The sequence below is a fragment of the Eubalaena glacialis genome, chromosome 3 (genome assembly GCF_028564815.1).
Source record: "Eubalaena glacialis isolate mEubGla1 chromosome 3, mEubGla1.1.hap2.+ XY, whole genome shotgun sequence".
Lineage (NCBI taxonomy): Eukaryota > Metazoa > Chordata > Mammalia > Artiodactyla > Balaenidae > Eubalaena > Eubalaena glacialis.
Genome location: NC_083718.1, coordinates 147,231,437 through 147,258,041, shown reverse-complemented (window position 1 = coordinate 147,258,041; position 26,605 = coordinate 147,231,437). Strand labels below are relative to the sequence as shown.

General features: G+C 37.4%; 1 protein-coding gene across 4 annotated transcripts in view; it reads left to right on the top strand.

Moving 5' to 3' along the window:
• Window positions 1–5,830: 5,830 nt before the first annotated feature.
• PRKAA2 (protein kinase AMP-activated catalytic subunit alpha 2) overlaps window positions 5,831–26,605 on the top strand; it is a 57,985-nt gene continuing 37,210 nt past the window's right edge. For 2 of the 4 annotated variants that reach the window (XM_061186531.1, XM_061186535.1), the window contains exon 1: window positions 5,831–6,003. In XM_061186531.1, the coding sequence (XP_061042514.1) occupies window positions 5,910–6,003 (94 nt within the window). In that variant the 5' untranslated portion in view covers window positions 5,831–5,909. Of the gene's footprint in view, window positions 6,004–24,413; window positions 24,496–26,605 lie in introns of those variants that run through there. The other 2 variants (XM_061186532.1, XM_061186533.1) reach the window with 2 other exon arrangements.

The window sequence follows — 26,605 nt, the reverse complement described above, 5'->3', positions numbered from 1 at the left end:
TTTGTATGGAAACAGAAAAGACCTCAAATAGCCAAAGCAATCTTGAGAAAAAAACGGAGTTGGGGGCTTCCCTGGTGGCGCAGTGGTTGAGAATCTGCCTGCCAATGCAGGGGACACGGGTTCGAGCCCTGGTCTGGGAAGATCCCACATGCCGCGGAGCAACTGGGCCCGTGAGCCACAATTACTGAGCCTGCGCGTCTGGAGCCTGTGCCCTGCAGCAAGTGAGGCCGCGATAGTGATAGGTCCGCGCACCGCGATGAAGAGTGGCCCCTGCTTGCCACAACTAGAGAAAGTCCTCGCACAGAAACGAAGACCCAACACATCCATAAATAAATAAATTTAAAAAAAAACAAAAAACGGAGTTGGAGGAATCAGGCTCCCTGACTTCAGAGTATACTACAAAGCTACAGTAATCAAGACAGTATGGTACTGGCACAAAAACAGAAATATAGACCAATAGAACAGGATAGAAAGCCCAGAGATAAACCCACGCACATATGGTCACCTAATTTTTGATAAAGGAGGCAAGAATATACAATGGAGAAAAGACAGCCTCTTCAGTAAGTGGTGCTGGGAAATGTGTACACCTACATGTAAAAGAATGAAATTAGAACACTCCCTAACACCATACACAAAAATAAACTCAAAATGGATTAGAGACCTAAATGTAAGACCATACACTATAAAACTCTTAGAGGAAAACATAGGAAGAACACTCTTTGACATAAATCACCACAAGATCTTTTCTGATCCACCTCCTAGAGTAATGCAAATATAAACGAAAATAAACAAATGGGACCTAATGAAACTTAAAACGTTTTGCAAAGCAAAGGAAAGTACAAACAAGACGAAAAGGCAACCCTCAGAATGGGGGAAAATATTTGCAAATGAATTAATGGACAAAGGATTAATCTCCAAAATATATAAACAGCTCATACTACCCAATGTAAAATAGATAGCTAGTGGGAAGCAGCCGCATAGTACAGGGAGATCAGCTCGGTGCTTTGTGACCACCTAGAGGGGTGGGATAGGGAGGGTGGCAGGGAGATGCAAGAGGGAGGAGATATGGGGATATATGTATATGTATAGCTGACTCACTTTGTTATAAAGCAGAAACTAACACACCATTGTAAAGCAATTACACTCTAATAAAGATGTTTTAAAAAAAAATCCAATCAAAAAATGGGCAGAAGACTTAAATCGACATTTCTCCAAAGAAGACATACAGATGGCCAAGAAGCACATGAAAAGCTGCTCAACATCAGTAATTATTAGAGAAATGCAAATCAAAACTACAGTGAGGTATCACCTCACACCAGTTAGAATGGGCATCAGCAGAAAATCTACAAACAACAAATGCTGGAGAGGGTGTGAAGAAAAGGGAACCCTCTTGCACTGTTGTTGGGAATGTAAATTGATACAGTCACTATGGAGAACAGTATGGAGGTTCCATAAAAAACAAAAAATAGGTGGGCAGGACTTCCACCGGAAATGGAGTGGTCTGGGAAATCTCCGAGCTGAATTCAGGCCGGGTTTTTCCCTGAAGGTTTGGCTTGGGGGCTGGGTGAAGATGGCTTGCGCCGCTGTCCGGTCCCCGGCCGACCAGGACAGGTTCATTTGTATCTATCCTGCTTATTTAAATAACAAGAAGACCATAGCGGAGGGGTGGCGAATCCCCATAAGTAAGGCTGTTGAAAATCCTACAGCTACAAACCAAAAACAAAAAAACAAAAAATAGAATCACCATATGACCCAGCAATTCCACTACTGGGCATATACCCAGAGAAAATCGTAATTCAAAAAGACACATGCCCCCCAGTGTTCATTGCAGCACTATTTACCTTAGCCAGGTCATGGAAACAACCTAAATGTCCACTGACAGACGAATGGATAAAGAAGTTGTGGTACATATATACAATGGAATATTACTCAGCCATAAAAAGGAACGATATTGGGTCATTTGTAGAGACGTGGATGGATCTAGAGACTGTCATACAGAGTGAAGTAAGTCAGAAAGAGAAAACCAAATATCGTATATTAACGCATATATGAAGATCCTAGAAAAATGGTACAGATGAACTGGTTTGCAGGGCAGAAATAGAGACTCAGATGTTGAGAACAAATGTATGGACACCAAGGGGCGAATGTGGCGGGGGGGTGGGGGGTGGGATGAACTTGGAGATTGGGATTGACATATATACACTAATATGTATAAAATAGATAACTAGTAAGAACCTGCTGTATAAAAAATAAATAAAATTAAATTAAAAAAATTTTTTAAAGTTGCTCTTCCCTGTATTCTGTTCCTTGGTTCTACAGTTTGGTAATCATTTTCTTTATTTCAATTCAACAAATATTTCTTCAATAACGTACCAGGTCTGTTAGGCCCTAGGAATAGCAGATGGAGTATGTCATTTTCACATGTATATGAAATATTAATTTATTTATGAAAATATGTGAAAGACATACGAAGTATTCATATATATAACAACAGAATTGATAGATGCTGTATTAACTATATGAAAAAAGCGCTATGGGAGTCCTAAAGAGGAAGATGTGAAGAGAAACTTGATCAATCATGTTAGAGGAAGAATGGAATTATCTTTCTATTCTCTCTATAAAAATATAAAATATGAAGAGGCAATCAAAGAATACATAGCCAAAAAAATGTAGAAAATAAGTATTATAGAGACATGTGGAACAGCTAATTTATAAAAATATTGTTATTTTTCTGGATTTAGGGATGTTTGTATTATTTGTTAGCTTCAAAAATTTTGTAGATAGTTGTGTTTTTTTCATTTCAAATATTCACTTTCGTGCCCAATTTTGTATTTTTTAATTAAAGAGGTTCCCCCTCACTGTATAAACTTCAGGTGCCCCACCAGCTGAATCCACTGGAGGGTCTGTAATTTGCTAGGATATGTCAGTGCTAAGGATACATCCATCAGTGAACAAAAATAGAGGGGAGAAAACTCTCTTGTGAAGCTTACATTCTAGTTGTGAGAGACAGACAAAACAAAAATGTAATAAACAAGGAAATTAAACAGTATGTCAGAAGGTAAGTGCCATGGAAAAAGTGGAGAAGGGTTAAGGGGATGAGAGTGCAAGGCAGGGAGCGTTGGGTGGGTGGTCAGAGTAGGTAAGCCTCATGGAGAAGCAAAGAATTGAAGGATCTGGTAATTGATAATATCAATGGAGTCTAGTTAAGTATATAAGTTTAGTGGTGCTTCATTATTCTATTACTCAGGCCCCCAGTTTAGAATATTTGAAGTAAAATAATTCCAAAGTCACAGTAGTAGGAGGGTAAAGCAGTAACAGTTGGACTGGGGTTAAGAATTGAATAGCTGCGTGGGACATTAATCTTAGAGACAGGTACTGAACAACAGAGGGACACTAAAACATCACTGGAAAATAATAAAATGGGGAATACTGTATTTACTATAACTTCTTTGGAGGGGGGAGATGAGACCCCCAAGTGGCACAGCTCTTAAGGAGATTCAGTCTGATGAACTGTCAGATTGTATTGCGGGGTAGGGTGAGACAAATATGGAACCGTATCTGAAATATTCAGGGCAACAGAAGGCTGAGGGCTGCCACCAAGAGTTGTCCTTTCCCACCCTCCTCACCCACTTAGCATTCGATCTTTCCTCTAAATAAAAGTTGGGAAAACAGCCAAAAATGTAAGTTTAAAGTATATATTGTTAGTCTGCCCTAAAAATAATAAAAAAATGAGAATTGGACTATAATTGTGAAAAATGTAAACGTTCTTAGAGCATCACATATTCTTTTTTATATTGGTAGCTGTTGTATAGTAGAAAGACAAATGGACAAGTCAGAACTGGATATGAGTTCTGACTCTGCCACTTAGCTGATTTGCCTTGGGCAAATCAGAAGTGGAAAAACTAAGATTTATCATCTATGAAACGGGGATAATAATAAGTTTCTTTTATGACAATTGGTGAGATAACTGTGTTTAAATGAACTTTTTAATCAACAAAGTATCATCCCACTTGTTTGGCATAATAATAAAGCTACAAGGTAGTTCATAGTTGCTAGGTAAGGACCACAGTTATGAGGTGTATAATAGTTCAAGCTGCAATTATCAACCAATAGTTAAGACAGTGCAGAATGCTTTAAAATCTCTATTTATAGGCTGTCTTCATATAGCTTCAAGAAAGCAATCTAACACTCTTTAACATCTTTTACTAGGACTTTATAACAAGAGACACATACATCTTGTACCTCAAAAGTAGAAGAGGTATTTTTTCTTACTAACTTGAATGAATACTGAAGGAGTGATCCTTAACCAAATGAAGGTTCAGTATCAAAAATAACTGGCTATTTTCCCCGAATTGCCGGCTAGGTAGAGTGATTCTTAAATGATACTTCTTGTCAGCAAGAAGGAAGATCCCAAGAATGAACAAAAATAGCCTCTGTTCAACAGCTGTGATGTCTATAATTTATAAGCTGCGATCATCTCTCATCGGATTGTCTTGGTGCCCAAGCAAGAATGGATGCATGTTTGTCATTTGTATATTTATCACTTCTCAGAAAACAAATTTTTGTTACATCTTATTCTTTCTGATCAATACATTTTTCTCTTTATCTATAAATAGTGAGCTGAGACTTACTGTATGGAGAATGTGACCTTGAAACTCTACTGTCAGACACAAAGTTAAAAATGTTCAACTAATCCTTAAACATTTATTCTCAATCACTAAAGCACTAAAAGACAGGCAACACTGAAGAATAGGGCATGCAAGGAAGGAAAGAAAGAAGAAAAGAAGGAAGGGAGGGAGGAGGAAGCGATAATCACTTCATTTACCATACCTCGGCAGTCTTTAAATGCTCTGCCTGGATGTCACGCTTCTAGTTACCTCTTACCGGTTTTCTCCCCCCCTTCAATCTTCATCTTTAATTTGTGTCCTTATATAGCTCTTGCTCTTCATAATTCTTTGTCCCTTAGGTATCTTACTTCCCATGCTCACCACATGCAGTTTCTCTCTCCATTTCTTTCACTGTTTCCCTCTTGTGCAGCTCTACCACAAACTATTCCTACGCTATATATTTATGTAAGTATGCGTTAAAATACAATCGAGCAAATATTGGGACTGATTGACCGGAGAACTTTGTGCAAACTAGTTAAAATTGAGAGCTCTGGGGGAGAGGGTCTCCTCCATCTCCAGGGCAAAATAATTGAGAATTAGAAAGTACGTAGAGGAGGACCACTGAAGCCAGCACAGAATCGGGTTCTCTATTGCGCCGTGACCTGTATCAAAACACTCAGCCCATGACTCAAGAAACTTCCTTGTGGCTCTCCTCCGACTGACCTTCGATCAATGCCCTTCCCCACCGTCTCCAGCCCCCACTTCCCTTGGACCCACACGCTGCTTTTCACGTCCCTCTCTCCTCACACTTCAGGCCTGTTTCTTCTCCAGATTCTACTTCCATCTCTTTCCATTCGCTAAGATTCGGACCAAATCTCACCCTCTCTTTTCCACTCCCTCCGGTTCTCCTGCTCACGGGCCCCCTAACCCGGCTCCCGCCCTTGGGCTCCTCCCCCAGGTAGCGGGGCGCCGTCCTGCCCCTCACCCCTCCCGCGCACACCTGTCTGCCTCCGACCCTCCCCGCACGGAGCTCGCGCCCTCCCTCCACTCCTCCCGCAGCGCTCGGCGTCCCGCGCCCACCCCGGCCGCCCACCCCGGGGGCTGGGCGCGCACACGCCCCCCCGCCCCGCCCACCTGCTCGTGGGCACTCCCCCCCCCCCCCCCCCCGCCTCGCCTAGTCCCCGGCATCTCAGGCCCCCGCCCCCGCGGGCCCGCTGCACTGTGGGTAGGCGGCGGCGGCAGCACAGAAGAGCTCGCGGCGGCGGCGGAGCGGACGGCCGAGCGAGGCTGCGCGCGCCGAACATGGCTGAGAAGCAGAAGCACGACGGGCGGGTGAAGATCGGACACTACGTGCTGGGGGACACGCTGGGCGTCGGCACCTTCGGCAAAGTGAAGAGTTGAGTATGCGCCGAGGCCGCCGCGCCGAGCTGCCAACCTCGCGGGAGGCCGAGCCCCGGAGCCCCGGAGCCCCGGAGCCCCGGAGCCCGGGAGCCCCGGGCCGTGGGCGGGCGGCTGGCAGCGGGTGGCGGGGCCTGGCGGCAGGTGGAGTGGCCCCGCCCGGGCCGCGCGGAGCCTGGGGACCCCGGGAGGGCAGCGGGCAGCGCCTCGCCCCGCGGCAGCTGCGGGCGCCGGGCGAGGGGGCGCGGGCGTCGCGGGGTCCAGGGCCGGCGCCCACCGCGCTTCTCCTGGCCGTCCTCAGTGCCCTCCTCTGTGAAGCCGGGAGACTGTGCTGTAGGGCGAGGTGCCTTCCAGCTGGGAGGCTGTACGGATAGGACTGGGGAATGACCCACGTTCCTGATGGAGTTTCCATTTCGTGCCAGGTGCCCAATTAGGTGCTTCACGTGTGATCTCCTTTAATCCTTATAGCAGGTGCAGGTGTTATCTTCACGTTAAACGTGAGAAAACGGGGACCCCTAGGGGTCTAGGAACGTGCTCAAGGTCACACCGAAATTGGCAGAACCGTGATGAAGGTCTAAAATGTCCTCTAATTTTGGCCAGGCTGGGCGGTTCCTGACATCCCGATTCTTTCGTGCTCCCAGACTCTGGGTTGGTGGGGATGACAGTTTAGGGGATGCTCCCCGGGCGAGAGCGGGGTGGGTCTTTCTGATGCCTGTGTGAAACGCTGGAATGCAGCTGGCTTGGGTCAGGGCTTAATCAGAACTGGGAGGTCTGAAGGTTGGTTGGTGTTTGTAAAATGGTTCTAGGAAGGCTTCTGGGATGGGGAGGACGGAGATGGGGATCTTAGAGGATGTAGGGCTGAGGCCAGAACTGCTAAGACATGCTCTGCTGAGGTCTGTATTCTTGGTGATGGGATCCCATTTTGGGTGTAGTAAAACAGGCTGGTTTTGAAATTTCTTTACTTTACTTCTTACTAGTTAAGTATTGAACTTGCCTGTTTTTCTTGTTAATGAGGGTCACGTGGGATTTAATTAATTTGTCCTCTCTCCAGAACTAGAACGAGCTTATTAAAAATACTTCTCTTTTGATTGTTGCAAATCCAATATTATAAGTAAAATGTTTGTTTTTTTTTTTCTTTTCTTTTTGCAGGGGAAATATTAGGTAGGCAGTTTGGAGATTTTATTGAGGCCTCTATTTCCTTAAAAAATCATATTTTAACCTTAAATCAAGGCTGTTAAATGGATAGAAGAGACTTGTTCATTCCTGTGACAAGGATCAGCTCTTATTTATTTCCACGTGTCTTATACCCTTTCGTTTGTTCAGAAAACACTTATTGAGTGCCTACAATGTGCCAGGCACTGTTCTAGGTAATGGGGATACCCTAGGAACAAAATCAGATTAAAATCTCTCCTTTTGTGAAGCTTCTTTTCTAGTAGGGGAAGACAAACAATAATTGCAATATGTATATAAAATATTCAATATACAGTATTTTTAGTACTATTGAGAAAAATGAATCAGAGAAGGGAGGATAGGGAGTTTAGTGAGGTTAGCAATTTTCAATAAGGTTGTCAGGCAAGGCCTCACAGACGGTGGTATTTGTGTAAAGACCTCAAGTTTGTAAAATTCTTTGAAGTCCTGTGAGGGCTGTGAAGTCCTGGTTTAGGTTTGAAAGACATCATAAAGTGGACAGTTAGTAGAATATATTTAGAATGAATATAGGAGGATCCAGGAATTGGATTAATGCCTGTGACATTACTAAGGACTATTGTGTTTTGACGTTATACCCTCAAACCTTTGCCATCTAGACATGTACACTCTCCAGGTTATATAATGTACCCTACGCCCTTTCAACTTGTGTTAAAATTTTTGTCTTTTTAAATTCTTCTGTAATCTGAATGTTGGCTAAAACACCCATCAGATCAATCGGTCCATTGTCATAGGACAACTTAAATATCTTTTTTGTATATATTCTTGAGCTGCTTCTAGGCACTGAGTTCTTAAAATATCAACCAACAGAGGTACTTTGATTTATGAGAAATCCTTTTCCTGGAGGACCCCTTCCCAGTGAGCAACCAACTGGAGGGGTGTTCCTAACACTATATTAGCACTTCTCCAAAGTTAGGCTGTGGTTTCCCATCCAAGGTTAGAATTAGTACAATTGCTTAATAAAAATTATATAAGTTGCTGCAGTCTGAAGTTACTCATTTACAGTTGACCCTGGAACAACACGAGTTTGAACTGCACAGGTCTACTCTTACAGCAGACTTTTTTCACTAAATACATACTACAGTGTTATACAGTCCCAGGTTGGTTGACTCCTAGAATGCGGAATCATGGTTACTGCAGGCAGACTGTAAAGTTAAATACAGGTTTTCAACTGCCTGGGGTTCAGTGCCCCTAACTCTGGTGTCGTTCAAGGTCACTTGTAATTCTTTAAGGAACTAGAAACAAAAGCACATGCATTTTAAACACAGCTTTATTCAGGTGTATTTTACATATCATAAAATTTACCCATTCCAAGTGTACAATTCAGTGATTTTTAGTAACTACCGAATGGTACAGCCATCATCATAAATCGATTTTAGAACATTTTCATCACTGCAGTAAGTTTCCTCATGCCCATTTATAGTTAACCCTCAGCCCTAGGAAACTGCTAATCTGTTTCCTGTCTGGATAAATCTGCTTTCTCTGGACATTTCTTATAAATGAGATCATTCAGTATGGAGTCTCTTGTGTCTGACTTATTTAACAATGCTTTTGAGGTTCATGCATGACACAGCATGTGTCAGTAGTTTGTTCCTTTTTATTGCTGAATAATATTCCATTGCATGAGTATGCCACATTCTGCCTATGCAGTCACCCGTTGATGGCCATTGTTTTCCGTTTGGGACTATTACACATAATGCCACAACAAACGTTCACATGCAAATCTTTGTGTGGACATATGTTCTCGTACACATTGGGTAGATACCTAAGAGCAGAATTGTTGGGTCATATCATAGTTTTATTTTTAGCTTTTGGGGAAACTGCAGACTTTTCCAAAGTGGTTGTACCATTTTACAATCCCACCAACAATGTATGAGGGTTCTTATTTCTCTAAATCCTAAGATTTGTTTATTGTCGTCTTACTATAGCTGTTCTAGGAGATGTGAAATGGTATCTCATTGGGGTTTCAGTTTGCACTTTCCTAGTGACTAATGATGCTGAACATCTTTTCATGTACTGATTAGCCATTTGTGTATCTCCTTGGGTGAAATGTCTGTTCATATATTTAGTTCATTTGTTGAGTTGTTTGTTGTAAGTTGAGTTTATAAGAATCTTTTTTTTATAAATTCTGGGTACAAGTCCCTTACTGCAAATATTTTCTCCAGGTCAGTTGTTTGACTTTTCATTTTCTTAATGGTGTCTTTTAAAGTATAAATGTTTTGAATTTTTATGAGGTCCAGTTTATTGACTTTTTTCCTTTTATGGACGATGCTTTTGGTGTTATATTTAAGAAATCTTTGCTTTGGGTTTCAAGGATTTGCTCGTATTTTTTTTTAAATAAATGTTTTATTGTTTTAGCTCTTACATTTACATCTATGACCCATTTTGAGTTAATATTTGAATATGGTGTAAGATGAGTTTCTAAGGCCAACGTTTTGAATATGGATATCCAATTGTCCCAGCACCGTTTGTTGAAAATACATGCATTTTTATTTGGTATAGATTTAGACTTTGTAAATTTAATTTCTACTAAAAAACTTAGTAGTAAATGATTTAGTTTTATATGGCTATAAAAACATGGAAATGGAGGAATGATGAATATTTTGTGTGCCTTCTCTCTTAACTATTATGTTATTTACAGATATTGAAAGTTTAACTTCAGTTGTTGATGTATCAATTTACAGACCAAAGTTAGGTACAGTAAACAAAAATGGAAATAACTAGTTTTCATTTAATAGTACTGGTTTCAAGCTATTTTTAAAAAGCATATGGAAATCCTTCTATTTATTGATAAATAATTGAAGCCTTATTTAAAATATTCTAAATTGATTTTTCTCCATTGTTCTAGTGTAAGAGTACAAGGGGAATGCTTATGGAAACAGATTATGTGGGCTGACAGGGTTTAGAAGTAATGCTTTTTACCTACTTAAATTTTTTTCTGTATATTGATTGTTTTGGTTCTTACTCTTTCCAGGGTAAGGTAGAACTTCTGTTTAAGAGCCCTTGTAATTAGACCTGCTCAGTTCTTATCTAAATAATGAACATGATAGAAATTCTAGAATAGATCTGGTGTTTGTGTTATACACTGGTTGAAGAAAAAAAATGTTTTTAATATAATGGTAATTATTTGTTTAAAAAGAAGCTTGTATTTTTGAGGTGAGGAGTGATAGATTTGGTTTATGAAATAATTACTCTTCATTGGAATTGTACACCATAGGATCCTTTGTTGTCAGAGTAGCCTTTTCTAGTCAACAAGGTCTCATCAAGGCATTACTTTTTCTGTTTTTCAAATAGTTATGTGCATGGCTCACAGAATTGGCTTTCAAGAAATTAAGTAAATATTTTATTAATTCCCCACTTATTTTTTAGATAACAGGAAAGATAAGCAAATGGAAAATTTTTTATTAATTTTTTTAAACAAGCAATGTTACTTTTTTGAAATGTAAGTAACAAGTCCTAAATGATAAATTAGATTTTGGACAACTGCCTGGTCAGTTGGTGGGCCTCAGAGTTACACCTATGGTATTTGGGGCCCACACTGGCATTGTTTTTGACTCTCTTGTAGTATCAAGGCCCTAAACAAGACATTTAACCTCTCCGGGCTTTGTTTTCTTCTTCTAAAGCACAGCACTAGAACTTGAAATTTGTGAGGTCTTTTACAACTTATTTTTTAAAGATTTAATTTCAAAATATGGGAGCGTTTAATTGTTCCTTCCGGCTTAATGGAAATTTGAATTACTGAAGACCAGAGCTGAAATAAAGATGTAATATAAAGCAAAAGAAAAGGGAAACACATTTGTAACACTTTAGTGATAAAAGCTACAACTTGAATCAGTGTTTACTATATATGCATTTGATTTTATTTATTCCCCAGAGTAATCCTGCATTTGATATTATCTCCATTTTACTAATGTAGATATTGAGAATCAGCTACTTTAAGTAATTTGCCCAAGGTCATGGTGCTAGTAAGTGGCAGAAATGGCAAATTCAGGGTTCTCTGATGCAAGTCTGTGGTATATGGAATGGAAAGTAAAAATGCATAGTGTGATATCTTTTGAGTTTCAAACCTACAAGGATATAATTTTTACATGTCCATAGATATTTATCAAGGATTAAGAAAATAAGATTTAAATGTATTTGTTTTAATCCAAATTTAGAGCCAATAACAGTTTTTTTGAAACTCCATATGGATGGTTAAAAATTATATTTTCATATAAATTTTACTCTGGTGCCTTAATCCATTCCATTTTTTACATGATAAATTTACTGAATTCTGACAGTTTTAACCCAAATTTTTAAAAATACCAGGTATTTCAGGGTTCCCCCCCAATTATGAAAATAACCTTGACTAAAGATTACCAGTAACCTTTAGTAAACAGACTAAAGAGAATTTGTAAAAAAATAGCTTGATGTCCTAGGAAGAAAGAACATTGGTTTAGGAAGGCATTAGCTGGGGATTTTAATTCCATACCACAGCCAGTTATATGAATTTGGGAAAACCATTAAACTTCTCTGAGCCTGTTTCCTTCTTTGTAAAATGGCAATAACAACACTTGGCCTACCTGCTTTCTATAATTTTTTTGAGGATTAAATGAGTTGAGGCACTAAAATGGCTTTAAAAAATAAATTGCCGTACAAATAGATGGCACTGTTGTGGAGATGACTAGATACACGGCCATTGTGAGTGAATCCTGCACCCTGTGTGAGGTGTTAATAAGTGTTTGCTGATTGCAATTCTGATTGCAACATTGAGACAGAGCTTTTATAATCTGCCCCTATTTTTTGGTTGCCTGCATTGGAAAGTTCCCAATGACTAATTCATTTGTGCTATATGATAATTATTAATGTTTATATTAAAAATGCGGTATCCTTTTTGGTTAAGCCATGAAATTTGTTTTTTCACAAATATGGAAAATGAATAAAATAAAAATGAAGTGGAAATAACTGAATGTTCATGTAAGTTGCTAGCTGAACTGATTTTACTTTTGAAAATATGCAAATTCTAAACAACTGTTAAACGATACTTCCAAATAATGAAGCTATATATTTTCTGAAATACTAGAACATTAGTGTTGGAATGAAAATCAATTCATCATATCTCTCAAACAATTAAGTAAACAGTGTGCTATTTAGGGTTTTGTTTTTTGGTTTTGCTGATTTATATATTGTTTTTTATGATTTCAACATAGGTAATTTTGTCCTTAGTGCTGCATGGATTTTGTTCATTTTGTGTAATCCATTGACTCTCAAAAGATATTTTTCCATAGGAAACAATGTTATAAATGATGGATAGATTTCAGGTTAAGTCCACAAAGGCAACATGGTATATAGTATGGAGAACACTGGATTTTAGAAGGCCTGGTGTGGAAGTTTGCTGTTATAAAAGCCAGCTATGCAACCTTAAGCCAAAGTCACTTGATCTCTGAAAAAGGGAATAAGACTATATGTTCTTTTATACTGTTAAGAGTAGTACAGAAGAAAATGTAGGTGAAAAGATACAAGTACTTAACTTTTAGGTACTTTATATACTTGGGTCCTATTATGTACTGAAACCTGTAATTTGCTGAACTCTGAGAATAATCTGTGATCTGGTTCTGAGACCAGAATTTATTTGATGATGAGGAGGAAGAGTTTACTATCTCCTGTTTTATTTTTCCCTGGTCTTCTTTCCTATTTCATTTGATTATGTTCATTAATCTAATTCTCTAGACGCTGCTCACTTATCACCATCTTCTGTACACCATGCGTATGCATGCAATGCATATATGCAAACATGTAACAGATGTATATTCCAGGTCTCATGGTAGTGATCATAGAACTCTTGGAAGAAGGAGGCAAAGCTGGAAAAGGGAGGAGGATGTGAGCAGCAGTTGGCAGTTTTTATGTGTGGTTTGTTGTCAAGGTTCTACTTACAGTAGAACCAAAATAATACATGCAGTTCATTTTTTGTCGAACTATGGAAAATGCAGACTCTGAGCTAAAAATGCCTTTCTACAAACTTTCTCCTAACATATCTATGTAAATTAGAAAGGATTTTTGTAATTCATCATATACTGAGGAAATTACTTCAATTCTGTGGACTCTCTCCCTTTCCCATGCTGACACAGCACTGCTTTGTCTAGATTTTTTTGTTTTTTGTTTTTTGTTTTGTTCGTTTGTTTTTTGTAAGAACATGCCAAAATATTCACTTACCTCCTGGTCCATGTTAGCCTTCCTTAAAGCATTTCGTACTGTTTTGTAATGATAATACTGCCCCTTTTATTCTTCTGAGATTCCTGTGGTTTCCTTGATGATAGAGAAAATATTTTATAGAGAAAGCAGTTAATTTTTTGAAGCCAGGTAGATAATTTAATTGGATCTAACAGAAGATCTAATCTCAAATCCTTTAAGAGATAAGGAGAAAGTGGGCACACAAGACCCCTAAAATACTGAATGGGTTATGAAAGTGAGAGCCAATCTCCCTAGTATATTCATTAGATGCAGATATAAGAGCAAACACTTTGAATCAGGTTGAATAGATTTTTATCTATTATTTAAACCATTGAAATGCATGTGCAAAGCAATGTGTTTATTTTTAAATGTGGTGAACCATTTTATTTTTAGTTTGGTGTTATTAAGGAAAGAATTTGAGGCAGTGCTTATCTCTGCTAATAATAGAAACCTTCACCCCTTCAGGGGAACAGTATTCTTGCTTAAGTGGTGTCTTATGGTTAACAATGTTTGCCTCTGATAAATTTTACTGTATTTCTTTTGGTGGTGCTTTAGTTTTTAAAGTGTTAATAATTCCTTTTTTAATTTGCCCTTAGTTTTTTTAAACAGCCTTTTATATGATCATCAAATCTTGCTGTAATGTCTCTTATCCTGAATGCTTATGTATCAATTTATTAAAATACTTCTTTTAGAATCTTTTTTCTTCATAGTATTTGTACATTTTACACGCTATTAAAAACACAATGAGCAATATGTTCTCATTTAACATCTCTCAATTTCTAAATTATAAATTAGTTATGTTATCTAGCTATCATAATTGAAAATAATGGAATTAAAATTTTAAATATACCATAAATTTTTCTAAATTCTTACTTTACTTGATAAATACCATAAGTATTAGTTATTTAATTTTTGTTTTTACTGTATTGGAGCATAACTTGGTACCATATGTATTCCATAATTGACTTCAGTTCTTCCAGACTTAGTTAATGAAATAATAGAATGAATATATATTAAGCATCTACCATGTTTAGTCATATTGGATTTTAAGCAAACTATTTTTACCAGTGTTAAAAATGTGGCAATGATACTACAACAGATGATTTACTAATTTAAAATAAAGAGGAAAATATTCATCACCGAATTTACTTAAATGATTCTTCTCTCACATTTGAATTCTAAGTCAAATATGATATGATGAATCCACCTTTTACTCAGATTTATACCAGGCCCTCTTAGTGCTCTACTAATTCACAGTTGGATAGTATAACAGTTATACTATATGCTGTAAATTTGCTTTTAGTAAGAAATTTGACTTTGTGTCTTATGGTAGCTTTTCGGATAAGATAAAGAAATGTGCTCTGAATGTCTTATTGCTGATGAACAACTATTCCCAAAGAATTTAGGAGTCATTCTAAAGGGAAATCTTTGTCATTTATTCTATTTAATAAGTATAGTAAGATTTCCTATTTGGGGTAGTACAAAGCTAGATGAGATAATTAATAGATAAATCACAGAATCAGAATTTAAATGTGTATCGACTGCTTGAATTGCTAGGTAGAATTTAATAGGGATAAGTGTCAAATCTAGCACTTGGTTAAAAACAGAAACAAAAAACAGGTGCATAAAAGAGTACAACAGTTGATAGCAGTTCCTAAGATGTTGAGGTTCTGTCTGACCATGAGTTTTGGAAATATATGTTATGAGTGCTTAAGTGTAAAAAATAGTTATTGGATAAAAAATAGACATATAGAGGCCATATTAGTTGATAGTTGTAGAGGTAGTATAGTTCTGTACTTCGTATTAAGCTAAATTTTGAAGATTGGGTTTAGTTCTTTGTTCCACAATTTGGAAAAAATCTTAGCCAATTATGTTTCATTCAGAGAATGATCATTATAACTAGGGGAGTTCAAAAAGTATGCCATATGAGGTATGGTAAAGGGTATTTTTCATACTATGAGAAAACCTATTTTAAGTGTGATAGCTGTTTTTAGACAACTAAAGTACCATCATCTGGAAAAAGGAGTCCCCATATTCAGTGATGCTTTGGAGGATAGAACTGTGACTATTGAGTGAATGTTTTAAGGAGGCAAATTATAATCCAGAATAATGAGGATCTTTCTATCAAGGAGACTGTCTAGGAATGCTACAACTTATACCACACATCAATTGTATTTCTGTTATTGACATACTTACTTGGGTACCAGATGGCCACCAAGATTGTTGCCATAAAATTTCTAGTTTGAATGGAAAGTTGGCGTAGATAATCTATAAAGTTCCTTTTAACTTTAATATTCTATTACTGCATATACATTTTTTTCCAGTGTGATTCACTTCCATATCTGGCTATGATTTCTAACTTGCATCTAATCAATTTTCTAGTTACAAACAGTTAGAAAATCTGGAGAAAGTTAAAAATCTGAAGGCAGACAGGACTTGAGTGATCACTATCCCTGGGAGAAGAAAAATGCATTGGACTGAGTCTGACATTTTATTTGGCTTTTCTCTTTGAGTGATTTGCCAATTTGTAAAAATGGTAACTGTAAGAAGCCAAACAGAGAGCAGTGGCTAAAAGGCACTGCAGAGTTTGAATCCTGGGGAGAACAACAGCTGGAGTTCATAACTTATCAAGGAGGAAAGTCCCAGGTAACCAGTTGGGTTTTGGTTGCAACCCCCTGAAGACTGAAATCCTTAGAATCAGCTTAATCCTAGACTTATTAAGATGATCTGCCTCCTATCTTTATTCTCTGGAGGAAAATAAAATCAGGTGGACCCTCTACAGTTTTTCACACACAGTGTTTAACATTCCAGGAGACAAGGCCAAGACAGTAGAAAAAAACCCCTAAGGATTCAGATATTAAAGCTATCAGACATGGACTTTAAAATAACTGTGATTGGAGTTATGTCAGCATCATGGTGGTGTGAGTTGTTCCTTTTTTCTCTGCCCTTCAATTTACATCTAATTGGACATGCCTAACCGAAAAAAAAAAAAAAAAGCACTTCTGCATAGCATACCAGGACACTCGAGAGATCCATCTATCTGTGTACCTGAAAGTGGGTAGATTGGACTGCAGAAGAGGCTGTGGAGTGAGGGAATGGTGGCAGCAGGTCTAGCCATGGGCCAGCACAGACCTTTTTGGCAGAGGAGGTGAGGGTGAAGGTGGTCAGTGAGGTCTGCCCAGCTTTGCATGCTGCAGCTGCAGGAGCTTGTTGCTGTCTCTGAGGAGGGACCTCAGTGACTGGGGGAGGGGAAGGAAAGGGAATTAGGCAGACAAAGAAAACTGAAGGAAAGCATCTCCCGCTGTTGGTCCTAGGATTCTGGCAAGAGGACTGCCCACGGTTGCTGGCTGCCCGTACCCCCCAGCCCCAAACTTGGGGATTCCTCTACTAGGATGTGGGCACACCCAAAGTCTGAAGTGCTTAACATACACCTCCCTCACTGTGCCGCCAGCCACCCTCCCCTCTTTCATTTTTCTCTGACAGTTTTTGTTTTGTGTTGTTTTGTTTTTAATGTACCACTCCCAACTCCCAACCTTAGTGATGAGTTGGCACTGGTAAGAGAAATGAAGAACCTGTGCTATAGCGCCACCTTCTGGAAAACAAAAGGAAGTCTTCTAATTACCAACCTACTGAACTGTTAGGAGCAAAGTAAACAAAGCCTTCCCTAAAGAAAGGTGTTTCTACTTCAAATGTGGCAGCAAAGGCTCTTTTCATCAAACACAATGGAAAAAAATCATTGTAATATGGTATCACAAAAAGAAAATGACAGTTTTCCAACAACCAAACCCAAGGACATGGAATATTGTGATCTAACTGATAAAGAGTTGAAATTAGCTGTTATGAGGAAATTCAGTGAGCTACAGGAAAACTCAGGCAATACAGTGATCTCAGGAATAAAATTAACAAACAGAAGGAGTACTTTACCAAAGAGATTGAAATTCTGAAAAGGAACCAAACAAATTCTGTAGCTGAAGAACTCAATAAGTGGGATGAAGAATTAGAATGCAGTGGAAATAGAGCAGATCAGATGGAAGAAGGAATTAGTGAGCTCAAGGACAGGAATATAGAGATGATTGAGGTGGCAGAAGAGAGAGAAATAAGATTTTTTAAAAGTGAAGAAACTCTGCAAGAACTCTTGGACTTCATTTGACTAGCCAAAAGAAGAAGAGAGAGAAAAGGGAGCAGAGGGTATATTAAAGAAATAATATCTGAGAACTTCCCAGACCCGGAGAAGGAACTGGATATACAAGTCCACAAAGCTAATAGAACCACTAATTATTTCAACACAAAAAGACATTCTGCAAGACAGATTATATTAAAACTGTCAAAGGTCACTGATAACTTTAAAAGGCGGCAAGGAAAAATAGTAGCCTACAAGATTACCTTCATTAGGCTATCAGCAGATTTCTTAGGAGAAACTCTTATAGGCCAGGAGAGAGTGGAATGATGTATTCAAAATATTGAAAGATAAAAGCTGCCAACCAAGAATATTCAATTTGGCAAAATGATCCTTCATATATGAAGGAGAAATAAAGGCTTTCCCAGACAAACAAAAGCTGAGGCAGTTCACCACCACTAGACCTGCCTTACAGGAAATGTTGAAAAGAGCTCTTCAAGCAGAAATGAAAGATGAAAGTACACAAAGCTCTGATTAAGATGATAGACAGAAAACTAACCTTTTTTAGAATTGTATATTAAACTCTTAGAGTATAAAGTTTAAAGGAAAAGAACTGTAGCTGCCACAACTTGTAATCACCGCATAAAAAGATAATTTGTGATGTCAAAAACGTAAAAGGGGAAGAGTAAAAGAATGGAACCTTCATAGGCAAATGAAGATAAATTACTATCAGCAGAAAAAGGACTGTTTTATCTATGAAATGTTTCATGTAAATTTCATGGTACCCACAAAGCAAAAATCTAGAATGGAGATTGAAACATTAAAAGAAAAGGGGAGGGACTTCCCTGGCAATCCAGTGGTAAAGAATCTGCCTTCCAATGCAGGGGACGCAGGTTCGATCCCTGGTCGGGAAACTAAGATCCCACGTGCTGTGGGGCAACTAAGCCCGCGTGCCACAACTATTGAGCTCATGCGCCTCAACGAGAGAGCCCGCGTGCCACAAACTACAGAGCCCACTCTCTCTGGAGCCCACGCGCCACAACTACAGAGCTCAGGTGCCCTGGAGCCCATGCGCCACAACTAGAGAGAAGCCCAGGAGCTGCAACTAGAGAGAAACCCTAGCAGACCGTGCACCATAATAAAAAGATCCTGTATGCCTCAACAGAGACCCTGTGTGCTGCAAGTAAGAGCCAACGCAGCCCAAAAAAACAAGGAAAATAAATATTTTTTTAAAAATGGGAGACTGAGCAAATCACCATGAAAAATCACCATGAAAAATCACCAACTTGTAAAGGTAGACAGAAACAGAAGGAAAAAGAAACAGTGGAGAGAGAAAAATAACAGAAGATACAAATAAAATGGCAGTAGTAAATTCTTACATATCAGATAATCACCCTAAATGTAAATGGATTGAACTCACCAATCCAAAGGCACAGTGTGGCTGGATGGATTAAAGAAAAAAAAGACCCAATTATATGTGACCTACAGGAGACTCTTTAGCTCTGAAGACACACAAAGGCTCAAAGTAAAAGGATGGATGATGATATTCCAAGTAAATGGCAACCCAAAGAAGGTGGGCATAGCCATACTTATATCAGACAAAATAGACTTCAAGTCAGAAAGTATAAGAAGAGACAAGGTCACTGTATAATGATAAAGGGGCCAGTATATCAAGAAGATATAACAATCATAAATATATATGCTCCTAACATGCAAGCACCAAAATGTATTAAGCGAATAATAACAGATCTTAAGGGAGAAATAAACAATAATACAATAATTGTAGGGGACTTCAGTATTCTAGTGCCAGCAGTGGATCATACAAACAAATTCAACAAAGAAATGTTGGAATTGAATCATACTTTAAAACCAATGGACATGTACAGAACATTCTATCCAACAGCAGCAGAATACACATTCTTCTCAAGTGCACATGGAACATTCTCCAGGATAGATCATATGATAGGCTACAGAACAAATCTTAGCACATCTAAGATTGAAATCATACCATCTTCTCTGATCACAGTGGTACGAAACTAGAAATCAACAACAAGAAGATAGTGAGAAGATCTAAAAATATATGAAAACTAAACAACACACTTATAAGAAACCATTGGGTCAAAGAAGAAATCAAAAGGGAAATAAAAAGTCTTGAGACAAATGAAAATGGAAATACAGTATATCAAATATTTTGGGAAAGCAGCAAAAGCAGTTCTGAGAGGAAAGTTTATAGCAATATACACATATATTAAGAAATTATATCTCAAATAAACAACCTAACTTCATACCTCAAGGAATTTAAAAAAAAAGAGCAAATTAAACCCAAAGTTAGTAGAAGGAAGGAAATAATAAAGATCAGAAAGGAAAACAATGAAATAGAGACCAGTAAAACAATAGAAAGGATCAATGGAACTGAGAGCTGGTTCTTTGAAAAGATAAACAAAATTGACAAACCTTTAGCTAGACTAAGAAAAAAAGGAAATAAGACTCAAGTAAAATTAGAAGTGAAAGAGGAGACATTACAAATGACTACAGAAATATAGAATCATAAGAGACTGTTATGAACAGTTATATGTCAACAGATTACATAACCTAGAAGAAATTGATGCATTTTTAGAAACACAGAACCTACCAAGACTGAATCAGTACTGGAAACCTAGCTAGAGCAGTTAGGCAAGACAAAGGAATAAAAGGCATCCAAATTGAGAAAGAAGAAGTAAAATTATCACTTTTTGCTGATGATATGATCTTACATAAAAAAATCCTAGAGTCAGTCAAGAAACTGTTGGAATTAATCAACAATTTCAGTAAAGTGGCAGGATACAAAATCAACATACAGAAGTCAATTACATTTCTTTTCACTAATGATGAAGCATCTGAAATAAAGAAATAAAGGAGACTATCCCAGTCACGAAAGCATCAAAAACAATAAATGCTTAGGAATAAACTTATCCAAGGAAATGAAAGATCTATACAGTGAAAACTATGAGCCTTTGCTGAAAGAAATCGAAGACACAAACAAATGGAAATACATCTTGTGTTTATGGGTTGGAAGAATTAATAGTGTTAAAATGGCCGTACTATACAAAGCCATCTGCAAATTCCATATAGTCACCATCAAAATGCCAAAGGCATTCTTCACAGAAATAGAAGAAAAAAATCTTAAAGTTTACGTGGACCCACAAAAGACTCTGAATGGCCAAAGAAATCCTGAGGAAAAAAATAAAGCTGAAGGTATCATACTTAGGAATTTTAATCAAAACAATATTTTACTGGCATAAAAATAAGCACATTGACCAATGAAACAGAATAGAGAGCCCAGAATTAAATTCCAGCATGTATTGTCAACTAATTTTCAACAAGGGAGCCAAGAATACCCAGTGGGGAAAGGATAGTCTCTTCAATAAATGGTGCTGAGAAAACTGAAGAAACGCATGCAGGACAATGAAATTGGAACCCTCTTTCACAAAAATTAACCCGAAATGGATCAAAGACTTAAACAAAAGACCTGATATTATAAAACTCCTAGAAGAAAATGTAGGGAAGAAGCTCATTGATTTTGGTTTTGGCAATGATTTTTGGACATTATGCCAAAAGCACAAGCAACAAAAGCAAAAATCAACAAATGGGACTACATCAAACTCAATAGCTTCTGCACAGCAAAAGAAACAGTTAACAAAATGAGATAACAGATTTGAAAAAATGTTCATAAGATGTTCTCACTCCAGATGAACACTAGAATCTTCCAGAAACACCCCAAAGCTTCTTAAATCATCTGTAGGTTTATAGAATGGGAGAAAATTTTTGCAAACCATATATGGGATAATTGGTTAATATCCAAAATATATAAAGAATGCAGTCTCCTTAATAAGAAAACAATTCAGTGACAAAATGGGCAGAAGAACTAAATAGACATTTTTCCAAAGAGGACATGAAAATGGACAACAGACATGAAAAGATGCTCAACATTGCTAATCATCAGGGAAATGCAAATCAAAACCAGAATGAAATATTACTTCACACCTGTTATAATGGCTGTCATCAAGAAGACAAGAGACAACAGGTGCTGGTGAAGATGTGGTGAAAATGGAACCTTTATACTTGTTAGTGGGAATGTAAATTGGTCCAACCACTATGGAAAATGATATGGAGGTTCCTCAAAACATTAAAAATGGATCTACCATATGATCCAGCAATTCCTCTTCTAGGTATATTCCCAAAGGAAAAGAGAACAGGATTTTAATGAGATATATGCAATCCCATTTTTATTACAGCATTATTCACCATAGCAAAAATATGGAAACAGCCCAAATGCTCATCAACAGATGAATGACTGAAAAATTGTGGTACATGTACACAATGAAATATTATTCAGCCATGGGAGAGGAGGATATCCTCCAATTTGTGACAATATGGATGGACCTTGAGCGCATTATGCTAAGTGGGATAAGTCAGAGAAAGACAAGTATTGTATCATGTCATTTATATGTGGAATATAAAAAGTTAAACCTGTAAAAAACAGAGTAAAGTGGGTGTTACCAGAGGATTGGAAAGGGGGTTAAGAGTGATGGTATTTAAGGGTACAAACTTGTAATGAATAGTAAATAAGCTATAGAGATCTAATTCACATTATAATTAATATAGACAATGATACTCTATATAATGTGATAAATATTGCTATGTTGAAAAACATATTACAGCATGTAAATGTATCAAAGTAACATGCTATACATCTTAAATTTACACAATATTGCATGTCAAATTTATTCAATTGAAAAATAATTGTGATTAATATGTTCAAGGTGGAGAATTTTAGCAGAGAACGGGAATCTATAAAAATAACCAAAGGAAAACTCAGTGCACCCCTTGTGCAGGGCTTAGAAGCTGCATGCATTGGCTGTTATTTGATGTGGTTACTGTTTGAGACTTATGAATGCTGGAGTAGGTTGTATCCATCTACAACCTAGTCTCCCTGTGTGATTGATTAAGGGTCTGGGAAGCAGCCACTGATATTTTAAGGACTCCTGATAAAGATGTGTTTGATTTTGCCATGCTGATACACTGTTTCCAGTCCTAAGTCCTTCCAAAAAGCTAAGTCTTAAGATTACTACCTGTTGTGTCCTGTGAGTATGAATGTCATTTTGAACCCAAGACCATTGATGATCATGCAGAGTAGGCACTTTCACAGTTCCAGAAAAGGAAGGGAGAGGGAGTGGGGCAGAAGCAATATCTGAAGAGATAATGGGAGAAAGTTTTCCAAAATTGATAAACACATCAAGCCACAGATTCAGAAGATAATGAACCCTAAGCAGAATAAATATAAGAAAACCATTCCTAGGCGCACATCATTGGAAAACTGCTCAAAACTGTTTTTTTGTTTTTGTTTGGTTTTGTTTTTGCTTGAGACTCTCCTATACTGGAGTGGACTTCATCTGTCTATGCAGAGATGGGGGAAAATGTTTAGAGAAAATCTTAAAGTAGCCAAAGGATAAAAAAAAGGCATATTGTTTTCCAAGGAACAAAAATAAGCAGACTTTCTCAACAAAAACAATGAAAGCAAGGAAGCGGTGGAACGATATCTTCAGAGAGGTGAAAGAAACAAACTGCCAACCTATAATTTTGTACCCAACAAAAATATTCTTCAAAAATAAAGGCACAATACATTTTCAGGTAAGCATAAACTGAGAGAATATGTCTCCAGCAGACCTACAGTAAAGGGCGCACCAAAGGGAATTCTTCAGGCAGAAAAATAGGTGATGCTTTCCCAGATGGAAGACCGTTGGAAAGGGTAAATATGTGGGTAACTAAATAGATATTCACTATGTAAAGTAATAACATCTTGCGAGATTTTGAATACATGTAGGACTAAAATACAACAACAGAAAAAGTAGGAGAGGAAGCATAGAGTTAAAGTGTTCTAAAGTCTGTGCATTGTCTAGGAAATGGTGAAAACATTATATTAGATTCTGTTAATGTCCAAGATGAATGTTGTAATGTCTAGGGTAACCACTAAAATGAACACTTGGAGAGACCTCTAAATTATTCCACAATTCTACTTTCAGGAGAAATTCTATGGAACATAAAATGATATTCAGTAAATATATTCAAAAACAAAAATTATTCAGCTAGGGGCAGTTGATGGGCATAGAAGGGGAGATGTTTGAAGACAGGAAAAGGAAGGAGAGTGAACAAGAGGGAGACAAAGCATGTAGAATAAGAGAAACACAGAAAGAGAATAGACACATAAGGACCAGAGTTGGAAAGACAAGAGGGGATGATTTAAGAAGCTTTGGGAGTGTTTCCGGAAGATTCTGTTGTTCATCTGGAGTGAGAAACATCTATGAACATTTTTTCAAATCTGTTATCTCTGACCTGAATGCTAATACTTTCTCCAGCAGTTTTAAATAATCTATACCAGAAAACTTTTTCCCTGACTCTATGTAAATGATTCATCTTAAATGATTCTGTAAAAAGTAAGTTGATTCTCCTATGGAATTCTTGATTGACTTAAGTTTTAAAGAAGTACTTTAAAATTGTAGTCCAAGCCAGTATAAACACAGGTTTTAAAAATAAAGCAGAATACAGCATATCATGTAATCAGTTCTCAAAGAAGGTAGCTTTAGAACAAGTCTTTGCTAAAAAAATCACATCCTCAGGCCCTTCCTGATCTGTTTAAATTAGTTTTCCCACCTTCACCCCAGTCATTCTTGTTATTCCCAGTACTCTGCTTAATTTTCATTTTTTTATCATTCTATCACCATTATTATATGTTCATTTATTGTTTATATTCTCCTCCAGAATACAAGTTCCATTTATACCTGCATTTTCAGCATTTGGAGCAATGGCTAGTACACATTAGACCCTCAGAAGATATTTGTTGATTGAATGAATGAACAAATGAATGTTGAGGCCAACAGGGAGTAAAAACAACTAAGAGAAGAAGGTCTTCAATGATATGTGAGTTTGTTCTCTCAGTAAAAATCTAGTGCATGTTGCATATTGTATTATGGGATTATTTCAGTCTGCATTTTATTTTCTTGAAATTAGGCAGTTTTTAAAGAACATCTTTCATATATCTGAACCATAGTAAAGGCCACAGCCCTACCCCAGCCTGCATTTGAGCCGAACATAGAAGTCTTCTTCCTTGATTTTTCTCACTCCGTCCCTTTACTGTGTCCTAATTTCTCAGCTGAAATGCTGGACATAAAAGGATAAACATGCAAGTAAGCACTCTTGACGTGTTATAATCAAGAGAGCCTGGTTATTGGGAGGCAAAGTAATGTGAGTTTTGAGCTTGTGTGTTGGAGGCAGATAAACCTTGCTCCTCATTGTTCTCTAGTTCTGGTTTCTTCATCTGTAAACTAGGGGTAATGTTTACTTTTAGGGTTCTGGGGAATAAATAAGATTTGTATATAAGGTGCCCATAGTACTTTTTTAATCAGTGGTATATCAAAACAGGAAGTCTTTTGCTTCCTGTTCATAACTGTCCTTTAGAGAATTTTAAGGGACTTTCAAGGAAAGGAAATTTGGAGAAAAGCAATGAGACTGTTTTGTTTCACCATGGGCAAAGAAGAAAGGAGGCTTGTGTTATTTTGGCAGGAGTCTGCTGAAGGTAGGGGTCAGAACATGTGTGCATCAGATGACACTCCGGAGTCCCAGAATGAAGGCTCTTGATACAAATGAGTAAGGGTGGCTGGTGCCACACAAGGCGCTGCTTGCTGACACATGGTGTCCCTTGGCTTGTAATGGCCTAGGTATGGATATAGTGTCATCCAAACATTCTTTCTTAATGTTTTAAATTGAATTGTACCATGTATGTAAAGCGGTACATACATTCTAAGTGATTTCTTACATAAATCCTCAATGAATTTTCACAGACTGAACATAGACATATAACCACTACTTAAAGGCACAAAAAATGACCAGTATCACACAAGCCCCCCACCTTTGTCCCATTTTAGTTAACGTTTCCATCTTCCACCCCCACCAAAGGTCACCACTATCCATGGATTATAAATAGTTTCATCTATTTTTGAACTTCATAGGAATATAATCTTATTTCTCTCATTTATTTAACTTGAGATTATGTTTGTGAGATTTACCCATGTCATTGCATGTAGTTGTAATTCATTCATTCTCATTGCTGTATAGTATTACATTAAGACTATACCATTATTTATACATACTGTATAACAATAATATAATAATTCAAATTATTATACATATTATACAGTTTGTAGCCTTTACAGAAGAATGACATTTTGACAGTTCTTTGAGCCTCAAAGATAAATAGATAATAATTTAGACCTAAAATACACAATAGTTTATTTTTTGATCTTTTATTAGATTTTAATAAAGGATTTCTATTAAATTAGATTTTAATAAAATATTTTAATAAATCTTAATTAGATTTAATTGTTTCTTTGCTTTATTAGATATATTACTGTTCTAAATTATGATATTAAAATTGAATGAAGTATTTTAAATGAATTAATATGGAATAATATATAGGAAGAGAAGTGTTCCAAGTTATTTTTCATAAAAAAAATTATAGGGTCCGTGCTTGTGGTAAAAAACGCTAGACTTCATTGGGAATGATACTGGACATTAGAAAAATTATAGTCTTTGTGCAAAACAATCATGTATTTACAACTCCATAATACAGCCATAAGAAGTCCTGCATCTTGTGTATCAAGAAAAGCTGGAAAGCATCCAGAAAATGACAACTAAAATCAAGAGGCTAGAGTGGCTTAAAAGATTTATACCCTTAAAAGATGTAGTGTGGAATGATCCTTGGGGATATAATTACAAAAATCTTAGAATTGGAAGGGGAATTAGGCTTGATCTAGTCCAACCTGTTAGTTAATGCAGGAATTTATCTTATGGTGATCTTGACAAATGGCTGAGCTTCCTCTATTTGAATATTGGATGGTGCGTGCTGCTGGGTTTTAATTCCAGCCCTGCTACTTCATAGCTGAACGACTGTGGGCAAATTCTTAACTTCTCTGTGCCTCATTTTCTTGGCTTACCGCTTATTGCCAACCCTGGCAATAGAAAAAGACTACAG